The sequence below is a fragment of the Monomorium pharaonis genome, chromosome 8 (genome assembly GCF_013373865.1).
Source record: "Monomorium pharaonis isolate MP-MQ-018 chromosome 8, ASM1337386v2, whole genome shotgun sequence".
Lineage (NCBI taxonomy): Eukaryota > Metazoa > Arthropoda > Insecta > Hymenoptera > Formicidae > Monomorium > Monomorium pharaonis.
Genome location: NC_050474.1, coordinates 4440967 through 4464666, shown reverse-complemented (window position 1 = coordinate 4464666; position 23700 = coordinate 4440967). Strand labels below are relative to the sequence as shown.

At 38.4% G+C, this 23700-nt stretch overlaps 1 protein-coding gene across 1 annotated transcript in view; it reads right to left on the bottom strand.

Moving 5' to 3' along the window:
* Positions 1-3399: 3399 nt before the first annotated feature.
* Positions 3400-23700, bottom strand: part of LOC105840814 (zinc finger SWIM domain-containing protein 8) — a gene marked incomplete at its 5' end in the record, with an annotated part of 48612 nt that continues 28311 nt past the window's right edge. The window contains 20 exons of the mRNA XM_036291383.1: positions 3400-6091; positions 6177-6326; positions 6420-6787; positions 6871-6975; positions 7043-7326; positions 7397-7607; positions 7857-7988; positions 8074-8566; positions 8644-8837; positions 8922-9078; positions 9163-9289; positions 9437-9623; positions 9699-9875; positions 9973-10587; positions 10675-10965; positions 11057-11305; positions 11388-11814; positions 11898-12208; positions 12433-12602; positions 13088-13342. Of these exons, the coding sequence (XP_036147276.1) occupies positions 6025-6091; positions 6177-6326; positions 6420-6787; positions 6871-6975; positions 7043-7326; positions 7397-7607; positions 7857-7988; positions 8074-8566; positions 8644-8837; positions 8922-9078; positions 9163-9289; positions 9437-9623; positions 9699-9875; positions 9973-10587; positions 10675-10965; positions 11057-11305; positions 11388-11814; positions 11898-12208; positions 12433-12602; positions 13088-13342 (4970 nt within the window). The remainder of the gene's footprint in view (positions 6092-6176; positions 6327-6419; positions 6788-6870; positions 6976-7042; positions 7327-7396; positions 7608-7856; positions 7989-8073; positions 8567-8643; positions 8838-8921; positions 9079-9162; positions 9290-9436; positions 9624-9698; positions 9876-9972; positions 10588-10674; positions 10966-11056; positions 11306-11387; positions 11815-11897; positions 12209-12432; positions 12603-13087; positions 13343-23700) is intronic.

Below are 23700 nucleotides of genomic sequence, written 5' to 3'. Positions count from 1 at the left end.
TTCTAAAAACATTAATACTAAAAAGAAAAATGAAGAGAGATGAAAAATTTGTTACATCGTGTTTTTGAAAAATACTGAAGCGCAGCCTTAACTACGCGAAGAATATATCTCTCCCCTGCTTGCAGCATCGCGACACAACACAACGTTGGTAAACGCTTGAGATTGCTCTCTCAAATCGCAATCATCGTCGCAATATCGTAAATTAGTGGCAGTGCCATTTGAAAATGCTTCTTGTGTGTGTATCAAGTCTACACGACGCCTCTCGCTTGTCCACGAATATGCAGCTCTGAATGTTGTTTTGAATCTCGTTCAACGCTATCTCAAACGCCATTACAAAAACAACCAGTGTGAGCGTTACCGTTATAAGAATGCCAAAGCAGAATGCCATTTTGATCTTTAGCACTTTCCAAACGCTCTAACCGTCAGATTGATGTTACACCCGTAGATTATGTCTTGGAGATTGAGTATTGCGAGTTAAAGAATAGACCTTGACTAATAAAATAATTTTAATTTTAATCCGTTTTGTTCTAATTGATTGAATTTTAATCTCTAATTCGCAAATTTTAATCTTTAGTGCGTAATCTGCAGATCTCAAAGACACAGACTCGCTTTACATTCTGTAAGATTACCACACCTGTTTGTTAAGTGTCACTCTGACGTGATCAATTTTTTAAGGCAATTGTTGACCGCACTTGCGAGTAACATATACGTTATTTCATTAAATCTACCTTAGCACGACAAAGCGCAACGAAAGATTCTAAACTCATGAATTTGTAGAATCCATAATCGCGTTCGAGTCCAATACTTGTCGATGTCGCTTCAGTATTTCAGTATGAGACACTTACGTGTCGAAATTAACGAGGAATTACATAAATTACAGACAGTAAACAATATCATAGACGAATTACAGACAGTAGATCTTATGTAGAACGTCTCTCGGCTCTTGCGGAAAGTTTCACATAGATTTTGACGAGGCACTGTTCAGAGTTCATACTAAAAACAATAACAATTGTTTAGCTAATATACTTCGCGCGGCGTATTACTCATGCGTGTACGTGTGTGTTATAAGCATTCAATTATATAATGAAAATAAATCTTTTCTCTCTTATCGTTTACGTCAGGGTATTTAAACTACTTCTTTTTAACTTACTTAGGCTACCAGATTTAACATAAGCAATGAACTCTCTTTATCTATTTCATAATAGCACAACAGGTGATTTAAAGATAAATTGTAATAAATGCAAAATATATATTAAGATGGTTTTATAATTATCATTTACGAGCCTGTGTTATGATTTTTAATAAAACAATAAGAAAACTTGTTATAACGACAATATTCATCTAGCCTTTTAATTAAAAAAATCATAAAAAAGATCATTAAAAATGTAACAATCGCATGCTAAATAAGATTTTTAAAAAATAATAAAAATGTAACGATCACATGCTAAATAAGATTTAAAAAATTAAAAACAAGATTTTTCCAGTTAAATTTCGTGGAGGCTGGTGTTGCATGGACAAGATGGCTCAATACTAAAGCTGATATGTCGACTGTAATATTTTTCTTCTTTATTTATGTATATATATTCTTTTTTCTCAAATTATTTAATTTAAAAAATACAGAGATCATTTTGTTTACGAACTGTCAATGACAAATAAGAATACATTGCGATCGGCATAACATAAATCTACAATTATAATAAAAAGCGAAATAAAATATAAGTGGCGGGATAAAAAAAGGAAGAAAATAAGGTAAAGGGGTTCATTAGAGAATAGTAAAATGCTAGTAGATAGTAAAAACGTACTTTCATCAAAATTTGAATATATAACGTTAAGTAATCATTATCTATATATATATGGGTTTCATACTACTATTACATACTGTTACATAAATAGATACATTATCGTTATTTAAATTTGTTTGTTTACAAAAATAAAATAAGACAAGAATTAATTCTATCTATCAATGAAAATAAAATTTTTCTATCTAATTGCGGCCAGAGATGCGGAATTAATCCAAAGAAATGGTCTTATGAAAAATGATATTCGATGATTCTTCCGACATGAGTCAAAGTCCAAATGTAAATTTTAATTCTGAATCGTTACTATAATTTTACATACATCGCTTTTTACGCAAGAGACGCTTTTACAAATTAGCGTCATTAGAAATTCTGATGTTCAGTGTATCGTAATCATTAATCTGATTAGCATTGCTCTTTTTACGTTAATCGTGCGAGTCATAAAGTAAATGTGTACATAAGAAACTTAATGTAAACGAATTCGACTGGATACAGACACATTTATTACATACTATGTACTGATAATTTGCTTAAGTGTAAAAGCATAAAAACGAATCTAGCGAACGAACGATGAACAACGTTAGCAATATTCATTTTTGCATTCGTTGCACATCCTGAGATTCCGCTTATTCATCTACAAGACAATATGCTAAAGAAAATTTTTTAATAAATTTCATTTTCGCATTCACTGCTCGTTTTTATGCCGATATATTATATCTGAAGTACAGTTATTTATCTACATATGCATCTTAAAATTTTTTTAATTCATGTGTACATTTAAATCGTACATTTTAGTCTGCGCTATTGCAATTCATATTACATCCAAATGAATTTGCATCAAAACTTATTTGCTATAACATATATTTAAATTTGTTTACTCATTCATGTCTAAAAGCTTAATCTGATTTACATATTTCACATTGATAAAAATTCAGTAGAATATTTTTTTCGTTAAATTCAAATATTAAATTAATATTGTTTTATATATAAATTTAATAAATTATAAATTATGATTATAATTCTTATAACTTTATGTTAAATAATCTTTTCTTTACCTCCTTCTTTTTATTTTTTTTTCCTTTCTTTTCATCTGTTTTCTTTTTCAAAAAAGTTGTAAGTATGCAGTATAGGATTGCCATCACACATCAAGTTATTTTGCAATTCATATATCTTATGTTATGAAACATAACACGCAATTGAGATTCGAAAAAAAGTCATTTCTATTATATACTTTTACATGGTGCAGATAAAATTTCTTATTTAATGTTACAGATAAAATAAAGAAATAATTCTATTTTCGATATTTTTTGCATATTTGATATAAAAGAAAATCTACAGTTAATTTTAATTCGTAAAACATTTTATGTATATATGTATATAACTCTGTGTGTGTGTGTGTGTGTGTGTGTGTGTGTGTGTGTGTGTGTGTGTGTGTGTGTGTGTGTGTGTGTGTGTGTGTGTGTGTGTGTGTGTGTGTGTGTGTGTGTGTGTGTATACCTACATAGCATAATTATATTTTAGAAATAAATACTTTTCGGGAATATTAAAATATTTTCTAAAGAACATATAAAGTATAATATCTTGTAAAACAGTCTCAATTAAACATATTACGAATGTTCCTAATACATTTTTCCTATATTTTATATACATCTTTAGAGAATATTTCCTAAATGTTCCTAAAAAATAGTCATCAAATATTTCTAAAATATAATTGCTGGGTATATTGTTATGCCCACAGCTTATTTACGTATCGGACGCTCCGCGCGCGCGCGTGTGTGTGTGTGTGTGTGTGTGTGTGTATTATATATACATATTTATATATAATATTTAATAAATAATATATAATAAATATATTACAGTATCTAATATGTATTATGATACATTTTATATATATCATACACATCTTCTGTGTGTAAGAATAGGTAATCGAAAAAATCAATACTCAGAAAAAAATAAGCTACAACAGATCGAGCTTAACAAATCGGATTTTAAGGAATAACAGCTGTGTGTTAAGAGATCTATATATTTGATGCGTGTCTTGCAACGTATTATTACATTTAAAAGTATTAAAGTTTGTGTTTATTCTTTAAACAGTTTTTCCTTTCAATGTGTGAATGCAGCCAAAATTAATTCGCGTATATGATTTGTCAAACATAGTAATGTATACTATATACACATTTATAAAATATACAAAATCAAAATATATAAATATAAAAAATGCACTAATGGATAATTGATATAGAATAAGCTCATCAACTTTTTAATCAATGTATTTTCTTGATTATTTCATTATTCTGTGCATGGTAAAAAATCACTAGTAAATAATTGAAAATACTTGATGTTAAAAATTATAATTACGTAATTGAGCTTTTACTTACAGAAAAAGTAACAGAATGCCGGACGTGATAATGTAAGAAAACAAATATCATAAATTATGACAGTCGTGAAGTTCAAACATAAGATAGATAAGATGCAAATAGTAAAAGTATATTAAAACAATTTAAACGTAAGGCAAGATGCCAGATACAAGTGTATGAAATCTTTGAATTTTGACATTTCAGTCTGCCGACGTTTTAATATCATCGCATGAATTTTGACATTATGGTCTATCGATGACACATTGTCACTGCAGTGTATAAGAATATTACACTTTATAAAAAAAGATACAAAATACTTTAATAAGTATTTTTATATTGACATATGAAAATGTTAATTTTATATTAAATAATGATAATAATCATTAATATTTATATTAATAACAATTTGTAAATTAACCTGCTTGCTATCAGAAAATTACTATTTATTATTAATATTATAAATGCATAATACATGCAAAAATAATAATTATTATTATTATCAGCAAACACCAAAACCAAATGTCTTTTCAAATATTTCAATTTAGAGTGAAAAATTTTCCTTTTCTACCAAATCAAGCTACTGTAAAATTGGAATATCATAAATTGGTTTATTTTAACTAAAGAACCTGTACTATTTGTAGTATCTTAATTATTACAAGAAAAGTTTTTAATTTTTATGCAATTGTTAATCAGCGTAACTTATATAAAAATATATATTATATATTTTTTCTATGTAACATGAATCTTTTAACAATTGTTTTATAAATATTTATAACATATATATGTATAATTATTATACATGTGTGTGTGTTTATGTGTGTGTGTTTTACGAAAACAAAATATTCAAATTGTGAATTTTACTATTAACATTAATTGGTATATCAAATCATTTAAATACAATAATAAATTATTCAATAAGAAGCAACATTTTTTCCAAAAATTTTATTATAATTATACTATATATTCTTAAATACGTAAAATAAACGAGTTTTAAAAAAACGAGTGATAGAGGAAATCATATACTGCATTAAAAAAAAAAATATGAAAAAAATCTATGATGTCCTGTGCAAAATTGTACCTGGCAAAACAAAATAATTTCGACTAATATCACGCCAAATCTCCGATCGATCATATTATTACCAGAATTAATTTTTAATCTCTGACCAATCATAATATTACCAGAATTAATTTATCTCAATATAAAGAAATGCTGAATACTTTATGACTCGCTCGCACGTCCGATATGACTCCAAGTCAAAACATGAATTTTGATTCATGGCCGTTAATATAATATGCATATATCACTTTATGCAGAAGATTCTTACATAAACAACGCACTGAGTGTTTTATCATTTTTTATGTAAATCTTACCATGCAAGCGATAATGCATATATGTAAAACTTAACACACAAGCTTATACATGAAGCTGTTTTCACTTATTCGTGTTAAATCTAACTCATATATCCTCTTCAATTGATTATCTTGATCGTTCTCAACTACTCACGCGTTTCTAGATACATTAACTAAACTTGAGATAAATCTCGCTCGTCTCTGTTATTGATCCCCTGAGAACCACGGCTGTCGATTGGTTCTTGCCATGCAGATGGTCCTGGTGGTCCAGTTATCTGGTGTTGAAGAGGTGGCGGCAGCTGGTGCGCCGCCGGTTCCTCAATGATGCATGGTATGGAGATTTTATCCCAAGCGAGCTTATTGACTGTAGCCAGCCCGTGAACGCATACGACGCTCTGTGGATGGGGGTGACAGGGATGTTGATGCTGCAATACGAGAGTTGTCGGTGGTGGAGGCGGCAGGGATGGTTGAGGGTGAGGAGGAAGGGAAGTGAGCCACGTCACGCCTGGCTCCGTCCTGTGTCATTTGCCGGTCTGTTGTAGCGCCGCGTTGATCTGTGCCCATAATTCCTTATTACAAGACTGAGATCTGTGTAAAAAAAAAAGAATATCGTTAACTTCTCTCACAGTTTTATTTATATTTACATGTAATAAGATCTTGGTACATGATTTACCTTTTGATCGATTGTAACCACTCTTTAAATTGAGTATTTCCTTCAAGATTGATTTGGAAAGCAGCCCTTGCTGCACAAACAATACTAGCAAATTCTTCGTAATCAGCGGCTGTTAGATGATATAATTTTTGATGCATACACTGAATGTACCTATAATTAAAATGAACAAATTGATACTAATTCGAAACAAAAGACTATCAATTTTTTAATTTTTCCTTTTATATAATAAAAAATAATACTAACATTTGTTGACATTTGTGTACTAGCGGAGCCAATAAGGCAGACCTCAAGTGCTGTACGATGAGCGCTGGATTATTTCTAGCAAGATATTGAGCTGCTTCCAGGGCAACATGGTGAAGGACAAAAGGGCTCACAATGCTATTTACAGCACAAATGCAGATTTGATGCATGTATTGCGTACCAAGCCGTTTCGCGACTCTGAGCAAGAACTTAACATCTTCTCCATAGGGCGGATTTCGCGCATATTTAGCTTGAGGACGATCATCATGCACTCTGCGAGCCAAAGTTTCTAATGCTAGCATACCTACACGATATGCGGAAACGAGAGTTCGTAATTGTTGTTGATTAAACGTCTGGTTTTGTCTATGAACCTATAAGACAAAATTATATAATTTTGTTATCAATAACTAGATGCATTATAACACAGCATATATACTGTATCGTTGGAAATTACCTGAGGTTGGGCTCTAACAGTTGATATTATAGATTGCGTCTGGACTAAAGGGGGTCCAGGTAAATTGTTTTGTCCAGGAAGAGGACCTGCCACTCCCGCTTGGACCTGGATAAAGATAGAAGGTTATATTTCTGATATACATATTCAAAATAAGCAATAGAATAATGCTTACTGGTATAGGCTGTTGCATTGTATATAAGTGACGTGTTCCCGGTGTCGGTGGAGGTTGCGGTGTATAATATGGTCCAGGTGGAGGTGGAGCGGCCGGAGATGCATGATGCGGATGCGGAGGGTGTTGAGGGTGTGCAGGATGATGTGGAAATGGATGATACATTTGCATGTGTGGTGCGGGTGGAAGAGTGACTCTGTGCGAGGGCATTGGACCGCTAAACGTCGCGATGGAATGATGAGGATGTACAAAACTATATGGGCCCACGGCGTACGGCATGCCAACTCCTAAAATATTATAATATATTATTTAAAAAGTTTAATACAATTCTAAGAAATAAAGAATCATTAGTTCTACCTAAAGGTGCCAGAGTCGTAATTGTTGGATGAGTGTAATGTTGAGGTGGTGGCTGTGTGCTAGTAACAACAACTGTCTGCGCCGGTCCGGGCATCATTTGAGTATTTGACAGGTCAACGGAAGGTCCTGGATCCACTAGTAATACGCCATTGAGATCTAATTGTAATGGATCATAAGGAATCTCATCCTGTTGATCTCCACCGGGAGTTTGCTACCAAAACAGGAAAAAACGGATATTTAAATTAATCGATTTAAATTATCAAATAGGAATGTTGAATGAGAGCGACGGATTCGTAAATAACACGTCGTGCTTCCATTTCGTATATAATTATGGATTTTTTAATTTGTAATTTTTAGCTAAAGTCACAGAATTTTTTAGATTTAGATGATATATAGGAATTGATAGAATCCCACTCGTTCCTATTACTACGATATCAGACCAATTCATTTTTAAACTTACCCGAAGATACAACTCGTACCAATACTTTGCCACCTGAAAAAGCACCTCTGGATAAACACCAGAGGTTCCTTTCGCAGTATTTTCCACAGTGATACAAGCTTTCTCCAACATGGCCTCGCTTTGTTCCTTGCACTAAAATAATAATAATAATAATAATAAATTAAACATTTAATAACTATTTCTTTGTACATAGCATATCTGATTACACTATATGTACCTGAGATATAGCTCTCTGAATTTCATTAGGATTAAGAGCGTGTGCGTGTGGTAGACAAGATAAAGCAAGCTCTGCTGCTGCCCTAACCATATTCGGATCACTACCTCTCGAAGATTTATCAGCTATACTGACAGCTTCCGGCGGCGTCAGATGTCCTTCCCAACTATCAATAAGGAACCAAATCGCTGGCGCTCCAATTTCCATTGCTTGGCCGGTTATCCAAGACACGTGGCTTGAATATGTACGACTGAGCCAATTCGGGCTAACACAATTATGAAGACCAAGAGCATATAAACCGAGTTGGAAAGCACACATATGAAGCGCTCTATGGGGGCCATGATGATTTTGACTAGTAGATGGTTGAGTAAATAACGAAGTTGAACTGGTACCACCAGCCTTCGATAAGACAGTCTTCGCTAATTCACACATAAAGTGCGCGCTTGCTTCTGACGGTTGATTAGGAATAGACGGATATAGCCTTTTGCTTTTATATCTGGATGATCAAAATGACAAATATAAATTGATGCACAATATATATGTATCATATTGCGTATTTTCAAAAATACACACCGTGCTTCTTTAGTTCTAATAGGCACAGGTGGCTGCACAATTTGCGGTTGTATGGTTAACGCACTCATACCACCTTCTAGTTCTGCGCTCGTACTGCTATGAGGTCTGCTGTTAGCGCCAATTATGTTTTCACCGCCATTATCAGTTCCAGCTAAAGGAGATGAACGTTCTTCATCGTGAACAAATCGTGCCATCTACAATTTTACCAGATATTATTAAACGTTATGCGTAAATTTTGTAATATTGTCTAAATCGCAGGAAATATCTTAGATTCTCACCTCATTCTTTGTAAGAGGATTAGAAGTATAATAACTACTGGAAATAGGTGATTTTATAAGTTGATGAACATCTCGATCCAACAACTTGTCCATTATTCTAGCCAATTTTACGGGATCATCTTTATAATGCACGAGTAAAGTAATAGCCAAATCTCCTCTGAAATAAAAAAAATACATATATTATGTGTATGTGATATATTATACATAAATTAAGAATGTATATTAATAATATAAGTGCTACCTTTGTCTGCGAGTTCCTTCACAAAGAAGAGGATGATCTGCTTCACTTACATTCGCCTTCAATCCCAAGACAGCTACGGCGGCGTCAAACCCAAGATTCGAATCGATTTCCGCGGGTAGTTTTACTCCTGTAAAATATTTAATATTTCTTATTCTCTGTTCGATGAAAAAATATTTTTTCAAATATTGCTTTTCACATATACATAGAAATACAATTTGTTTGTAATTTACATTTAGAAAATTTTAAAATACATTATTAAGAGAATATTTCGTACTTGGTACATCGAGCGCATCATAAATAAAACTAGCCAACATGATAGGTAAAAGTGCATGTCCTCTTGATTTCATAACTCCATCTCTCAATTGTTCGGCTCTCTGTTTTATCATAGCTAATTCAGTCGGTCCCAAAGGAATTCTTTTCAGCAAAACTACCAATTCGCTTTCTTGATGAGCCAATTTGACCTAATTTCAAAAATTAAACAACCGTCAACTCACAAATAACAAAAAAATAATTTTTTTTATTTCGATCAATCTTACTTCCAAAGGTTTTGTATTAGCCGGTGGTCTAGCCATTTCTAAGCCAAAAAGACCCACGCGAAACGCCAGATTGTGATATTCTGGATTCTCGGCGAGTACTGTGCATAGGAATCCACATTTTGCTAAAGTCGCTGATGCAAGACACGTTACCTGATGAGACGCTGGATTTACATGTTGCTGTAACGCCAAGATTACACATTTCTTTAATGTTATATTTATTTGTTCGTTATTTATTTTTTAAACTAATAAATTATTTATATTTTTAAGAACGTACCCTCTTTCGTTTGTTCTTTACCGGCACCGGCGGTCCCTCGATCATAAGATCAGGAGGATTAGCCAACAGTTCCTCGGCTAGCTGCACTCCAATAATACAGGCTTCTCTCGTGTGACCGTGAGCGTAAAGTCCTTCTGCCCGTGCGAATAAAATGTCCCATGGATCTTCCGTTTTCTTTAAATTATTTAGAACTACACTGGCATCCTGAGTGGTAGCGGTATGCGTATTGCTTTTAGCATATTTACTCGGCAGACCAATATTACTGGTCACAGCTTTTGGATCGTAATAGTAAACATTATATTCATCACCAGAAGGACTGTCACTACTAGAAGAAGAACTCTCGTCCTTAAATGGCCTGTTAGCTTCCTTTTCCTGATCGGATTCTTGTTCGTTCTTAACACTGGCCCCTTTGGGCACAACCGCGCGCGATTTATCACGGCACTCTGCATGATTCGTCCTACTGCACTTCGTGTTCTCAGAGGCAGGTTTGTTATTACTACTATCACTACTATCACTATGTGTCTCGGACGAGGCGTTTGAGCGATGCTTGTCCGAGCCTTGAGCGTTCTTCATACTAACGTTACTGTTGGAAGATGACTCGCTACCAGCCCCTTCCTAAAATAACATCAACATAATGTTGAGAATGTATATGGTAAGATAATAAATAACTAATGCCTGAAAAGTAGTAAAAAAAGTAGTAACCTGCGAATCGGTATCGCCGCAATTATTTAGTTGAGCACAACCTTGTCTAAGAACAACCTGAGACTCAGATATATCAGGAATGTCGGTGTCATTCTCACAGAAACCTTCGGAGCTAACGCTGCTACGATTTCCATCGCCGCCTCCGCTTCTCGAACACAACGGGAATTCACGCGGATTCAGCCGTCGTCTGTCCAAATAGCTGAACTCGACGAGACCGACATTCAACGGCCGTCGACCGTGATGATGTGAAATTGGTGGTTGATAATTTAATACCGCTGAACTAGAATTTACCTAGAAAAAAGAACCGTTTATTGTTCTTTAATATTGCCTTAATCGGCAATAAATCGTTATAAACTATTGCAGAAAGATTTAGAATATTAACCTGATTAACTTCTGTCCTTGTATCCCCAGCATGCCGAAAACACGTAAAGGGACAGTGATACATAGGGTTGTTTTCGACGGTATATGTTATTCCCGGCAAGACGTATTCATCCCAATCAAGATAGCAAGCTTCGAGCGCCGATTTAAATCCGGTAAAGACCGCGAGATCATGTTTCAGGGAATCTTTCTGTGAACTATTACTTCTATTGTGTGAGTTGTGCGGCACGGAACTGCCACGGCACTTGGCGACCTAAATAATGCAATTAAACTCGTTAAACTTAACTGTATCAAAAGAACGAAGAAAAAAAAGATGCAGGACGAGCGATGCTTACTTTATCTATGATCTTCAAGTGCCAAGCCATAAATTGAGCATGCAACATCTCACGCTCTGATGGAGATAGACCGGGATTTAAGGCGGCCAATCGCCAGAGAACCACGATCTCGTCGCACAGAGATGAGCACGCGTGTTGAGAAGCGTGCACGTTGCTGTTCATATTATGTTTGCTACCATATCCGGTGCCGTTTAATAATGCGACTTTGGTGTTAAACCACCAAACAAGAATCTGCTCGCAAGCCATGCACTCTTCCGTGATGATCTCTAGCAGAGGAATGGCATTACGATCATTTCTCTTAAACATCTCGCGTACGATGGAAAGGAGATTCCACATGCCCTCTGGCTCGCGACCTCTCAATGGTCGCAGCAATGACGCCCATTCGGAAGCGGCTGGAGGTGCGGTAGTGCTCAAATAATTAACATCGCTGAAAAGAACATCACGGAATATTATTGTAATGCGTTAAATTGTTATCAAGACTGGCCAGATTATCAGCGCGCTGCTATTCACCTGAAGACTATGGGAGCCGGCACACAAAACTTAATTAGGATCTTCTTGATGTTATCGTGTAACGTCTTTTCATCTAAGTACCAGGAGGTCTGATCGTAAGCGGATGCTCCAGCGGTCGGGTCCGGGGCTCCACAATAACTGTTAATAGCGCTTGGCTGAGTCGAGAGCAGTTCGTCCAGAAGCCGCTGGGCAGTGGGCAAAATCTGCTGAGGTAATTCACTGATGAGATATTGAGCGAACTTCTGCAGTTGTTCCCGATGCAATCGTGACAGAGACTCGCTAACCGGCGCCCTCAGACATACTTGCGTTGGCTGAAAGAACATTACGCAACATTGAAGCGATCTGCCTTGTACATCAATTGGAAGAAAGCACGGGATAATGAAGGAACACGCATTTAATTTTCTTCACTATAAATTACATGTGATGTATGCAGATATATTTAAAAAAAAAAAAAAAAAATTTACTGGACGTTATTCAAATTCTCCTCCATTCTTCTAGCTTGATGTCAGTCTTCCTAAAGTTAACATGCGCATACCATGTGTATTCTGTGCAGGCAAACGGCTACCACGTGCGCGCACCAATAGGCCGTTGAGGAGCAGGTGCAATTACATGATGTAATCCTGCGCCGATCAAACGTTACAGCGACGTTGAACTGCGCTCTAACCCCGTTTGTTTGCGGATTTACGCTGGCACTCAGATGAAATCCTATAACATAATATGTTAAAAATAAATGAGAGAGAGAGAGAGAGAGAGAGAGAGAGAGAGATCGATCAACAAAAAATTTTTACTAATAAAATAATCTTCATAAAAATTGACATACACATAAAGTAAAATGTCACTTTATCGTGTAAACTATAACCAATGTATATAATAAATATTTTACTAACAAAAAACAAATCTTTTTTGTAAAATATTAAATTAATTAAAAATATAAAAATATAAATAAATAAAAAATTTAAACTTTCTCTTTAAACATACCATTTAAGAAATTTATTACATGTATGTTATTTTTATTCTCTCTAGAAAAGAAAAAATACTATATAGCAAATTTTTTAATTCCTTAAGTACCTTCCTTCTTTGCACTTTATACATAATAAACATATTTTCAATATAAACCTTAAAAAAAATGCGTATTCGCTGCATTGGATTAGAATTAGACCATTAAATGATCACAATATGGAATGTCTTACCGATTTGTAGGGGTTCCTTAACGGTCTTGGCGCGGTAGAGGTGTTCACCGCGGAGAAATTCGTCAGCGCTACCGTTCGCGAGACATGAATAAAGCCGTATGTCCTCTTCGTTGTCGGGAAAACTCCAGAAGGCTATTCTCAGCTGAAGCTGCTCCGGTACAGGAGGATAGAAGTGTTCCACCAGCTCGAAGGGAATATGGGACGCGACGCATCGTGCCGAAAGCTCGCAAAGAGTTGGCACCGCCTGATGTCCATCTGTAACATGATAGCAAATTGTTGGCCGTAAAGATTTGGATCAATGTTAAGAAATTTGTCGACCATCGCTCAGAAGTTAAAAAAAAAAAAATTACCATTGACAGAGTCGCGCGTGACAAAATATAACTTTCTCTGTCTTTTTATTCGCGTACGCTCGCTTGCTGTTGCATAGCCAGAGAATAATTGCGCTGCGCACTTTTCCCGTCTTCATCTACTATTACGACACGCACCGGGCTCGTGCAGAAAAATAAGTTCGCCACGAGTTAGTCGCGACGGTCATATTCTGTAATTATCGTCTCCTGTTCCTAACGAGCAAGCGCAATTTCACGAGTCCGCCGCCGGTTGCGAGTTAGCGTGTCTAGCATGCGCGATTTTTCCGAAAGGTAAACTCGGTATCAAGGCTCGAGAAAATAAAAATCTTCCTGCGATATCATCAATTTTCGCAGGAATGCTCGGAAACACGAGCACGGGGTAATTATCCACGTGTGCACGCATCTCCGTGAAGCATACAATACCTCAGGCAATTCTTTGGAAACAAAATTATTTTTAATCACAACAGATTATAGTTCCATTCACAATTGACTATTATTGCAAATAATAGAGAAGGTGGTACTTAAAAAACAATTTCATTACATTTTGTACAATAACTTTGTTAATAATAAGTTTTAAATTGAAAATTTAACATTTCCAATCGCCAATATGTTGTTCAAGCCCATTGTAAAATATTTTTTATATTTTTCATATCGAGGATAACATGTCGGGGTTCGAGTCAGTACACAATATTAATTTGTGTAATTTATTATTTCTCGTTCCTTAAATTATTCTACAAATGATCCTGTTGCTCAAGCGGTCGATGGGGAATAAGTGGATCCGTCTCGCAATGCGGGCCCGAGAGGGCTTTTCCACCGAAGTCCACGCTTAATTAAGTTTAGAAATGCCAGGAATAACCCAGCTGATACCGAAAGGAGCCGTTCGTTAGCGATAATTGCGATCGATGGCATCAATCATGGTCACCGTTCGCGTGTCCCTGTATTATAAATTAATAATAAATTTTATTAATGGACGTTCTTATTTGCGCGGCTTCCACGATACGAAGAATGACACGCGAGCAACAGCTTGGACAATTTATGGATACCGGAGGAGAATACATAACGTGTGAAAGTGACGAGGGGGAATGCAATTCATAAAAGTTCCCCATTCGCTGTCGCGATTAAATCACGCTGGAAAATTCTGCCTATAATCATATTATATCGCGTACGTATACACGGTCGTGATGTAATTTTTCCAACGCGAACGAACATACGCGATGGTTCCCGCAGGGATGTTGCTCGGCGCGCTTTATCGATCTTCGGCCGCCGGTCGTCGGCGGGGACGTTCGCAAGTTCGAGTTTCAAACAAGAGTGCGGCATCGAGTGCCCACTGTCCCGGAAAGTAATATTCGTCGAATCAATAGCGGAAAACGCGGCTCCTCACTTTCCCGCGCGCGCGGCAGACAAGAGGGTGTTAACGCCGCGCGGCCCGCGTCGCGCGTCGGCGGTGTATTCGCGGGTTTCAAACCGGACGGACGCGACGACGGATGAGAAAATACCTCTCGCCGTTCTGAAAATAGTCGACCGGGTTAATGAATGGACGCCTTGTCGCATACGACCGTCCGTTCCGTTATGTATGCAAACTCGCATTTGCGCCGCCCGTTCGGCATAGGAAATCGCGCGACTCGTTGCGGAAAATTCCTAACGAGGAACTCACACCGAGAGCGTGGAGGAGACGGCGCGGCCGCTCGAATGAACGAAAAAGCGCACCGGTGCGTCTTTTTTTCCCTCCCTCCCTCCCCCCGCACCCTATGCTCCCGGGGAGTCAGTCTTTCTCTGGCGGCACCGTAACGAGCTTCGCGGTCGCGGTTTTGCCGCGCAATGTAATTTCCTTCGACGAAAACCACGGCGGCGTCGGGAAATTCTCTCGGACGGCCGCGCACCGGTTCTCGTTGCTTCCAGCGTCGAGCAGCGTCGACAATTTACAAAAATTTTCATCGCCTAACCGTAAACGCGCTACCCTTTTTTTCCCCCGCACGGAATTCAATTGACCGAATTCGCGGACAGAGCGGAATATCATCGAGATGACGTCACAAAGCAAGCAGATCGCGATCTAATTTCGCACACGTTGTCATTCGTCACGCGACACGTCCCGATAGTAACATTTAAAATCCCTCTCTCGCGTCGACAAAGAGCGGATGAAAATAGAGAGGAGAGAGAGAGAGAGAGATGAAAAGTTCAGCTAGTTATTTTTCAAGCCCCCGCGCGCAATTGATTAGAGAACTTTCCGGAGGTGCTGTCGGAAATATCCCGGAGGCAAATCGACGCGCGCGAGCTGGAACAATAGCCGGCGGATTCGCGTTATTAAAATGTATTTACGGGGGCGGGCGGCTCGCGAATATGCGAGGCAAATATTTCGACGGATCCGCGAAGCGACGCTCCGCAAACCCGGATACCCCGGCCAATCAAATTGAAATTGAATCAATAGTAATTGGATTTCCATTAATAATAGGCCGCAGCCACGGTTAACGTCATTTCCGCCCCCGGATCGGGAAGTGCGCGCGCGAAAGAGAAACGTCGGCTCCGTTCGGATCGCGCGGCGGATACGGCAAATAGGATCAGCGCAAGATGCGATAGGATAATCGAACTGCCGTGCTTAAAGCAATCGCATTAAGCCACAGTACTACTGTCGCGGTGCCTACCACCGTAGGCAGCCTAATGCGATTGCTACTTACAATTGCGGCTCTCCGACGTGCATTCGAGGCGCGACAATCGTCGCGCTGCGATAAGAGGGCGCATTCTACTGCAATACAGAGCGTAATCGTTCACGGGAAGCACGACGTTCCTGACAGAATAAATGATGAAGCCGCCAACATCGCACCTTATAAAATAATACAACAGTTCTAAAAAAATATATATATATATATATACATATATATGCTTCTATAAGTGTCTTGAAAACTCGTACGCGTTTCCATCGCGAGCGTCGACCGCAGCTCATTTCCCACGTAAATGGAACCCGACGTGTACGTGACCACACCGTTATCTTTTAAACTCTCCGATACAATCCCGAATTCCCGGGTAGCAGATAAAATTTGCATCTAATTCCGAATTCGCCTTATCCGCACGGTGTTTCGCACCGCAGACTCGGGATCCTCTCTCTCCCTTTATTCTCGCCGACGATGTTCCCGTTCACCTGCGGTTCGCCCGCTTTTTGCGGCTCGGCGCGGAATCGTGTTACGTGGATTAATAAAAAGAATTGCGCCTCGTTAAATTGACGAGAGAATCCGCGATCGCATCGCGGTCCCGCAAATCCTGGGAAAGTTCACCGGCGGACTACTAATCATCTCCTCCATATAACACGTTCTTATCTCGACCGGAAAGTGCGACGAGACTCGCACGTTTCGCCACTAAATCTTACATTACGCCGAAATTTGCAGGGGACAAAATCTAGTTCCCAAATCGTATGAATAATCGCCATGTCGTTCGTGATATACATTCCCGATTGTGTAGTCAAAGTATACGTATACGTAGGCAATTTGATTAAGTATTCCTCGTTACTGTCGATGGAAAGCGAGTGCAATCGACAGAAAGGGAGATCGCATAGAGTAAAACGACGCGTTAATCGAAAAGTTAAAAGTAAAATGCATCGCGTTTCAAAAGGGGGCTGGGAGAGGAATTTATTTTCCAAGAGGACGATTAAATTTGCCGCACAATTTTTTTCTATTTTTTTTCCCCAAACACGTCCGGTTGTGTCTCTCCGGTTATTTCTGTATTTTCTTGCGGACAAAGTAACGAGCAATACGGAAAAGTGATTGGTACCAACAGTCGTTGTGCAATCAGGGGACATCAAAGCGCCTCTCTATCGACGTGTTGACCGGTGGAACCGCGTAACGGTTCGTTAACCACCGCGCGCGCACATTTGCTGCGAAAATTTCAGTTTGGTCTCCGCGACAGTTTCTCTTCGTGAAGCATTAATTCCCGATGAAAGTTCAATAATGTCGTCGTACATCGCAAAATCTTGCGATAAAACGCGCGGTAAAAAGACTAAAATGGAGATTAAATCCTTCTTAAGAGGTTTTCATCAAAAAATAACGATATTCTCGTCATTCAACAAACACGTCGAAAAATACAAAATATCGAGAATTTTCGCGTCTTTAAAAGAAGCGACAATTGATTACACATGTTCAAGGATACACGAAGCAAAGTGTACTTATTTCACGATTATTACTTTACAGAAACTAGTTCCATCTGCGATCAGAAACATTGACTTGTTCAGAATTAATCGATAATAAATTGAAGTTTTGAGAAATTTCGTCTCACTCGCCGTCTCATAGAATAGGCAGAAGGCATGTAGCAGAAGCTAGCAGCCAAAGGCAGCAGCCGAGCAGCCCGGGCCGAACGTCATATAGGTGTTCTTTCCCAGGGGACACCATTCAATCAAACGTTAAAAATTCCCTGGTAAAGAGATTTTCATTCGCGATCGTTATTAATTGTTTAGTGATTTTTTAAATTGTTAATTACGTTAGTCAGACAAATACAAAAAACACTGTCTTTAAATTTTTACGAAAATATTTTTTGAAGTCTAGAACGACTTAATTAACCGTATATGAGAAATTTTTATAAAAATGCATTTTCGCAAAACATAGTTGATTATCAAAATAATGCAGCAATTTTTTTTGTAAAGTACATTACCGCTTTATGCCGCACCCAAAGCCGACGAGGAGGACGTAGAGGTTTTACGGCTCCAAACAATAAAAATTAATTTAAAAAATATTTATAACAATTAGGAAAATGCACGTCCTCTCGCGAATGATCGATCAGTCGATTGTACGTTAGGGAAAGATATTTCCAGCCAAATTTGGAGGAAATCGAACCGTGCGTTTAGGCGTGATAATTATTCGGATAAGGAAATGGCAACGTTTAAATACGTCGAGACTATAGAAATCACAAGAAACTTTTACCGTAATGAAGAGAAATCCTGTCCCGGTGTCTTAGCAAAATGAAACTTCATTCTGCCAAATGGCCAGAATATAAGGAGCACGTAATTTGGTGCGAATGCTTTAATGTAATACGTAGAGAGAATTTCCTCTTAGAATTTACCCTAAAAATCATGATAGTCGTGAAATGAACCTCAAAGAATTGTATTTTTGTAAAACGTATTAAGATTTTTAAATTTAATAAAAATTTAATCAAAATTATTTTATATTATAGAATATAAAAAAATTTGTTAAATTTTCTTCGTCTCAATTTTCTATTTGCGACTTTATTGAAGCTACGCATGCCTTTTACTAAAAGTCAATTTGAATAATGTATGAATAATAGGTAGAAAAAAAAACAAAAATCCAATTTTTTGAAATATATTAAAAGGCTTTTCCCAACTATGAATAATGAGTATAAAAAAACCTCAAGTGTTCATATAAAAAGCTTTCTAAGACAAATTTCAGAATAGCCTTTTAGATATGTAGAGGAGCTAGAACCTGGTACATAAGCCATATTCCGATAGAAGTATTTTGTCTTCTATTTGCGTAGGGGCGTATCGATCGCAGCGAACGCGGCTTGTAAAGTATAATATTCGAATCGGCTTGTGTTTGCGAAGGAGGAAATCGAATGAAGGAGGAAGCTTTACATTGTGGCTGTAGAGCCACATTGAAGAAGCAGCTACTAAATATTGAGTAAAATAATGCCCGTTGAATATTTGCTTGATATAACAATAAAAATAAAAATGATTTTCTAAATACTTCGTAAACATTACTAAATTTGATTACATGCGCTAAACATTTTGAAAAGTAAAATTATCTTTAGTTACATCAACCAAATATTATTCAATTTGCATTACTTCACTCGGCATTTGTTAGCTATTGTCCAAATCCGCTTTCGGTGCAGCAACCTGGAGGAAAGTCGACACGCAGATCTTTCAACGGTGATCGAACGTCGCGGGTTCCGGGCGTACAAATTGGAAGAAACTTTTCATCGCGCTCGGCAGAGCGACGCGAGAAACGCGCCCCGGTCGAAACTCGTCCGATGCATCCTAAGCGGATTACTCAACTTTCCGCCTTGATAAACTACAATTTAAGTTCGCGCGTCTCTCGTCACGCTCTCGAGCTGACGCGGGATCGGAAAGTGTAGCGTAAGAGGAAAGTAACGTGTGACGCAACGGAAGTTCTGTTTCATAATCTTCTCTCTCTCTCTCTCTCTCTCTCTCTATATGGACACGTGTGATAAAACGCATTACAAGAATACACGTGACTTTCCTTACCGCCGGACTGCAACTCACGCGCGCACGCGATGATTAACTAACTCTTCGTTAACCAGTTGAATCACTGCACCGCGCACCAGTGCATCGACAATGACGCGTTCATTATAAGCTATTGTGTTCGCCTTCCTCGCGTTCATCAATTTTACATCAAACCGTTGCGTGGAACAAATTGGAACAAATTCCACGTTTGCGGTTAATGCACGCCGAATATTTCTCGGAATTAAAATTTTTCCTTTCGACTTTCCATGTACTGAAGGTGAATTAAATATGATTCAGGAAGACAGTCTAACGTCGTATTACAAACTTTCTTCGTCTCCTCGGGATAAGACGGAGAGATCGGATAGAAAAGTCTTACCGCGAACTACCTTAAATCACCAGGGGTTTGGAACTTCTTCCCGGAGACCGCAGACAAATTCTCACTCCGGATCTCTTGCACTCGCTTAAACAAGCTAAACTAACAAGCTTTCGTCGCCCGAATGCCGAACAATTATTAATTGTTGGATATATTTCGTTGGCGCCGCCGTTCGTTAAGAGGCACCACGAGACTTGTTCGAACAACTGTCTAGACGTCCCTCTTTTTTCAATCTTTATACTCTCGACTTACGAGTTGCTAACAGTACAATAAGATTTGAGAATAAAAATACAGAATGTTTTCACGACGTATCGAAACTTCACTTTTAAATTCTTTAGAAAAATCAGAGCTAACATTTTTGTAGAATTTGTTACACGAGAGAGATTTTTTAAATATATTGTAAAACATCAAGTGTAATCGTAAGTCAAAGTATAAATAATAGAAAAATATTTATCGTAAAAATATCAATCTTCTGTGCTTTCAATAACAAAAAAAAAAAAAATAACAATCGAATAGAGCAAAATACGTTTAATGTTCAGAAGGGCACCTGAGTGCCCTGGGGATTAACGCGCATTACCACCCTCGACCCATTTTATTCTCGACGTTAATCCTTTTTTCAAATTCCACGGCAGAAAGGAAAGACACTTTTCCTATTACAACCGCGGGCATTAACCGTTGTTTTCCCAACGAAAGCCCGGGCTCTCTACCACTTCCACCCTAGGTTCTTCTCATTTGCGTAATGCCCTCCTGTTCTCGCTCATTTTCGCTATGCGAGAGAACGGTTCTATCCCCCCTACCCCCGCACCGAATTTTCGTTCGTTCGACGCGGCAAGATCCATTTTTTCCACGCTTCGCCTTGCAAGGTTGGAGATTTTCAGCCTTTTTTAGACGCGTGGAAAATTTATTACACGTCAGAATACTCAATGAAAACTCCGGCGGGATAAACTCCAAGAATTCTTTCTCCAAACAGTAAAGTTCATGTTTAACGCAAAAAAATTATTTAACTCTTGCACTGCTTAACAAGACAGATATTTAATTTTCCTGATAAAGAGAGAGTTCTCCCTTCGGGGGTTTTACAACAGATCATCCTGCAGGATTTTTCATTGAACCCTTTTCAAAGGCGGTTTCTTCCGCGAAACGGCGCTTTGCGGTGAGCCTTTTCCGTTGTTACGTCGCCAACATCAAAAAAGATTTATCCATTCGCGTGGCCAGGATTTGTCGGAACACACCGGTCTTTTTCGTAGCGATGGGGAACGATAAAGCATGCCGCGCCCACGGAGCTACGCCCCCGCGAGCTACGCTCTCGCTTGAAGAACGTCGCTTACGGGAATAAAAGAGCGGTGCATTATTCAGCGGACGCGCGTTTAGCGGAGCATGTTAAACCCGGCACGGGCCGATCCCGCGTTGCATTTTACGCCCGGGGATGCTTTTCGCAAAACCTCGCCTCGAGTCGCGTTTACAAATCGCACGAGATAATGCAAGCTGCACACACACACACACACACATGTATGTCACCGACTCTCTTTTGATAAACATCTCCTTTGATCTTCTGAATGGAAAAATACTTTCGTCGACATTAATGATACGTAATACTCTTTACCTAAACGCGTGTTAATGAAAAAGCGATTCAGATTTTTAAAAAGCAGCTGGGGAAAAAGTTTTTATTACATCGCTACTTTATTGTGTCAATAACAGGAATTTATTTTATAAAAGCGGGCGCCTCGGGCATTAACAATCACAAATTTTTAATAAATAAAATTGTAATTCTCAAAATGCGATTATTTAATGTATCGACCAGCATACTTCTAACGCAAGTTGCGCACGGGGCGTTTTTCATGCACCATTTCCCGCGGGAACTCACGGACGAAATCGATAAGCGCACACCGTCCCGTTAATTTCCACCTAAAGTAACGGCGCTTTCACGCTTTGTTTCCTGGCCTTGTACAATGCCTCCTCGCGAGGTTTTCCCAGCTGGCGGTACGTGGCTCTTCTCTCTCTCCCTCTCTCTCTCTCTCTCTCTCTCTCTCTCTCTCTCTCTCTCCTCGTGGAGCCTCCCGCGAGATATATCACAAAAGTTGCTTCTCATAAAAGTCGAAACACCAACACGCGCAACGGTAGAAGACAGCTGCGTTTAGATTGTTTCGAAATGAGGTTTAGAACAAAACGCAGCGTGGCCCAGCATTTTGGTAGCGTTCTATTTTATTTTACAATTCTGTAATTTCATCGAGTATCGTAGCGTTAAATTAAAAAAAAAAAAAAAAAACAGCGAAATCTCTCGTTTCAGATTTGTTGTCGCGCGATAGAAAGTTTATTGGTCTACGATATCATAGAATTATCAGTCTAGATTAGATTAAATGATGTTCTAGATAAAGCGATATTTAAATAGCGCGTCGAGAAATAAATTAAAAGAAGTATACGCGTAGCCGTGCAAATCCGATTATCTCGGTGCGTTGCGTAATGCAATTGCTTCCGTTATCAAAAGGACTGGGGATATTTCTTGCGATGCTTACGAACAAGAGCTTTTACGCTCCTCGTTGATGATGATACCGTGCATGAACTATTATTACAAAGGAAACAAACCTTGCGCTCGACTATTGCCGGGTTCTCTCGTTCTCGGGCGACGTTAATGAAATACTTTACGAATGCCAAGAATTTCAGGAAGCATCGAGTGGCTTAATTAAAAGGGAATTTAGCGCAAAAACATCGCCTCTACAATATAGCGATTGCTTGATTAGATATAGTAATAAACTGTTTAATGTGAAATGTAAAGAACTCATAACTCTCGCAGAAGGGCGTGTAACGAACACGACGCAAGAGCGTAATTTCGTAATCTGCTAAAAATAAAATATTACATGCAAACATATGTAACGTACGTATATGTGCAATAGTTATTCAGAACCTCCCTGGTCTATAATGCGTGGCGGTTCGGAATGAAGCGCGATAGGAAAGGTTGAATCGAAACGAAACGCGTGTCGACAGACGCGCGGGATATCGCCGCGCCTTTCAACGCGGCGTATCGACGCGATACGAAACGACAAAGGCTCTTTTTTACCTCCCGCAATCGCGATTGACATTTTTGCTCTACCCCGTTACTTCCAGTCGTGAATTTCCAGAACGCCTCCCCCGGCGGGGAGATCCCTGAAAATAAATTTCGCGTACAGCGCGCAACGTCGGTGCATCGACCTCGACGATCGATATTCGCCGGCAGCTCGAAAAGCGGCGCGGGGACGTATGAAAAGAGGCACCCGCGAGAGAGAAAGAGAGAGAGAGAGAGAGAGAGAGATTTCAATTTTTATCTTCGCCCCATAAAAATTGTTTATTCCTCTTCCGCTCTCTCTTTCCTCTCTCTCTCTCTCTCTTTCTCTCTCTTTCGTGCCGCGCGAAAACTGTCTGCCGCAGATAATATACGTGAGTGACGCTCCACGCATACCGAAAAACTTCTATTTCGCGCCGCGTATATCGTATCAACGTTTTCGATGAACTCGCGTAAGCAAATATGAAAGATTTTATCGTCCATCGCACGGCTAATAAAAGTATTCGTGTAAAAATTGAATGGAGCCGTCGTTTCGTTTTATCGGGCGATATTTTCCCAACCAAATTTTTATGTCATTAACTTACTTCCCGTATCTGTATTCCTCCAACATTAAGGGATATTGAAGGAATATGATGAGCCGTGATGCTTTTAAACTTCTAATACGTCAAATTTATTGCCCGACAC